Genomic DNA, 3,540 nt, shown 5'->3' on the forward strand with positions numbered 1-3,540 from the left:
GATCTTCTTTTCGGAAAAAATCGAACCTATTTAACCGGTCCCAGACCCGATCCTAGTTCTGGACCCATTTTAGCCATCTATATGAATCATTGCACATTCCTTTGAGATTGGGCCCATTATCTGAATTTCCACATCCCATCCGGAGCTCCTATAAGATAAAACTTATAATATTCTTTAAAATAGAGAAAATAGAAGGGTTTTATTCTCTATAATGTTCTTTAAAATGAAATTAAAAAAAAAAATTAAGTTCAAAAAATTCTCTAAAACTTGATGTTCTAAGAGTTAATATTTTTAATCATTTTCACTAACAATATTGAATTGTTATTATTTTAAATAAAGTTTTCTTTTAAATGCATTTGGATATAAAGTTAAAAAATATTTTAATAATATATTTATTATTAAAATCTTTAAAATAAAAAATTGTTATGATTAAATGTAATTCTTTTTAAAAAATTATAACTTTCGATTCTCTATTTAAAAAAAAATAATAATAAATCGTTTGCAGATATTCACTCTTACAACATATGTTCTTATATGAATTTTTAAGATGGTTACATGTTTTTATCCGATCACATGTTTTTATAAATGATTGAAATTTGTGTTTTTTATTTGATAATAATATGATGAATTTCTATGTATTGAATAATTTGGAAATAACTAAGACACTGATGTCACAAACATGGCTGCTAATCTTGTATTTTTTTTGTTAAATATTTGTGATTCATTAATTTTACTTTTGGATTTTTTCCATTATATCTATATCCACCTGTAATCTTTTTAATTAAATCCATAAGATTCAAATCTCATCAACAGGTAATTGGCTTAACTGATTGTGTTCAGCCTTCCAAAAGATCAAAAATCTAAGTATTAAAAGATGAAATATATACATAAGTATTTGTCATATATTAATATTATATAATTAAAAAAATCTAATTTATGGTCGCAATTACTCAAATTTGACAAAGTCCCTCTCATGGAAAATAGAAAATGACATAAAGCCTACCGTCTTACGTCTAAATGATACCAACTTTGACCTGATTTCTATCTTGAAAACGAACTTTTAAAATATCCGTTTGCAAAGACTTTATAAATATTTAAGAGTCTCGAGTACCATTTGATATGGTTTACTATAAATATACATGCATAAGTATTTGCACCATCATCCATTTCAGTTACCTTGAACAATTGCTGAGAAGAGCATCCTATTAATGTCCTCTGAACCTTCATCAATCTCATCTTCTGCAATTACAAAATGTTTATAATTCCCAGAAATTTCAAAAACAAAAACTTGATCAAAATTTGAAGTTAAAAAACAACACAAATGTGTCGTTTGTTTTCAATTGAACCTAAAATACCAATTTGTGTGCGAGATTTACTGGATTTGTTTGGTTTGATTTCATTACCTGTTCTGGATCTCACTTGCACTGTCCATTCATCAATAACCTGTTTATCATATTCAAATATGTCAATAAATGATCTTAACATTATTTTTCAACATAAAAGAATTCAAGAAACAAAAAATGTAGCAAGTTAAGCCCCAAATACCAACCACACATAAGTGTAACAGTTGCCAAGATTCTAGGTGGATCCATCCCTCAACAATTCCTTTTCATGGTCTATTTTAAGTAAATTTTGGTTCTTAAATCACAGATGTAATCTGTGGGTTGAAATATATGTTGGTGAGAGTTGAAAATTTTGCAGAAACAAATACATCCACCTAAAATTTTAATCATCACTGTTTTGCAGCCAGCCATGGGATATATTGCCATCATAAATTTAGGTTGTTCACTGGCAAATAGTGCAAAATCTATAAGCACAACTTGGAAAACACAACCATGGAAACTTGATAGATATAACAATGTTTTTATTTCAGTCTCTCTTTTTTTTATAAATCAAGAGAAACTAAAATGCATATCCATGCCTTTAAATAAGAGCAAATTAAGCATCACCTCGTTAAAGTTCGTATAAGCAGGATCGTCAGAATCACTGATGATGGGGATACCCATGGAAGTTTGCAACCTTCGCAGTGATGCTCTGTTCCCAACTATAGTTGTCCTTGCTTTGTCAATCAAATCCTACAACACAATCAACAAGGAATATTGTATTTAGTTCTAGTACAAATACAGTCTTGTAAGGAGACTTATTTGTCCTGATATAGATTTTGCAGCAAGTTTGGTTGTCGGTTCATGAACAATGCTGTGTAGAAGCATATGGATGCAATGTATTGGATCATGATATTCTAACTAAAACCTCTTCAAGGATTGAATTTTGAAGAATTATGCAACAAATTGGGCATGCACAATATGTACAACCCAACTTGAGGGGAGTGTTGATAGTTACCCAAATTCCACAGATTGTTATCCATGATAAAGAGTACATTAGTATAAATTTCTTGATGAAGTATATAATAAGTTGTATACTTCAGTTAATTTCAATCAGAAGAGAATACATACGAGTTCTCACAAAATCTTCACTAAGCAAGCATAATGCATGTCTTGCTATGAATAACTATCCTCTATGAGATGGCCCTAAAAGGTTACAAGTTATAACAATGGTTGAATTTGAACCTGAGACCTCTTAAATCTCTTAAACCAAGGTCCCAAGCCTTATCCGCTAGGCGAACCTTTGGGGTCTATAAGACGCCCCTATCTAATACTCCACATTGAAATTCACGGCATAGTCATGATTCATGAATTCAAGACTCATTGGCCGAAGACACAACTTCTATATCTTCTTTTCTCTTGCACTAAATGAATCTTCTTAAAGATACTTTTGGCTACCTTTACTGTAATTACACATTGACCATGGACATATATAACATCATTTCAGCACACATATCACAAACAATATATAATAATACCACAAATTAACCCACAAGAAATTTTCTTCTAAGAGGTCAATTTCAGCAATAATTGTTCTTCTAAGAAATTGTTTCTTAGGATAAATACTTCTAGCCTAAGCTTTAGCAACTAGTTGGTAGTGGCTGAATGACAGTAGCTTTTTATCATATTTATCGACTTATTTTATATCGATTACTTTACGAACAGGACCCGGTGAATTTAGTGGTCTTAACAAACCAGAAACCCAGCTTTAGGTTAAGCAAAAGAGAACCGACTTAAATTAGATTTTTTTTTCATCTAACCTGCTTGGCGGAGAGTAATTCTTGGCATTGCTCTTTTAGAGATGGTAATTCATCTTGGATTTTCTTGATCCTAGACACAAGTTTCATCGGATTTGCCTGCAAATTGAAAGTTGGATGCAGACATAACTAATTTGAAAACTTCATTTAACTAAACCCGAGAAAAGGAAGAACAAGTTACGTTATCAGGATAGATCTGTCGGAACTCCTTGTCGAGGCGGTTGTTGACTACAGTGAGATCGTGGTTGGCCTTGGTAAACAAGTTTACCAGTCCGTCGACGGCATGGTGGTGGTGGTCGCCTTCGTACCCCATTTCCGCCCTCTTTGGTGTGAATGCGTCACTGCGTGTGTGCTCAAATGCGAAAGCGGGAGGTTGCGATGCCAAGGGTTTTGAAAGTTAT

The 3,540-nt window shown here is 32.0% G+C and overlaps 1 protein-coding gene across 1 annotated transcript; it reads right to left on the reverse strand.

The window, feature by feature from the left end:
• Nucleotides 1-947: 947 nt before the first annotated feature.
• On the reverse strand, nt 948-3,540 carry LOC112528318. The gene is made up of 5 exons (XM_025139319.1): nt 3,321-3,540; nt 3,143-3,238; nt 1,950-2,075; nt 1,404-1,443; nt 948-1,239 (listed from the first exon to the last, which is right to left on the reverse strand). Exons 1-5 carry the CDS (start codon nt 3,450-3,452, stop codon nt 1,169-1,171), a joined length of 465 nt encoding a protein of 154 aa, XP_024995087.1. The 5' UTR covers nt 3,453-3,540; the 3' UTR covers nt 948-1,168.

Source organism: Cynara cardunculus, assembly GCF_001531365.2.
Source record: "Cynara cardunculus var. scolymus isolate 2C chromosome LG 15, CcrdV1, whole genome shotgun sequence".
NCBI classification, from domain to species: Eukaryota; Viridiplantae; Streptophyta; class Magnoliopsida; order Asterales; family Asteraceae; genus Cynara; species Cynara cardunculus.

What these genes read in the sequence shown, in the direction of transcription:
- LOC112528318 (XM_025139319.1), bottom strand. Translation starts at nt 3,452, where the DNA reads ATGGGGTACGAAGGCGACCACCACCACCATGCCGTCGACGGACTGGTA. An exon ending in GACAGATCTATCCTGATAAC is followed by an intron (nt 3,239 to 3,320) that starts GTAACTTGTTCT and finishes TTCAATTTGCAG; the next exon opens with GCAAATCCGATGAAACTTGT. An exon ending in CTTATACGAACTTTAACGAG is followed by an intron (nt 1,444 to 1,949) that starts GTGATGCTTAAT and finishes TATGATAAACAG; the next exon opens with GTTATTGATGAATGGACAGT.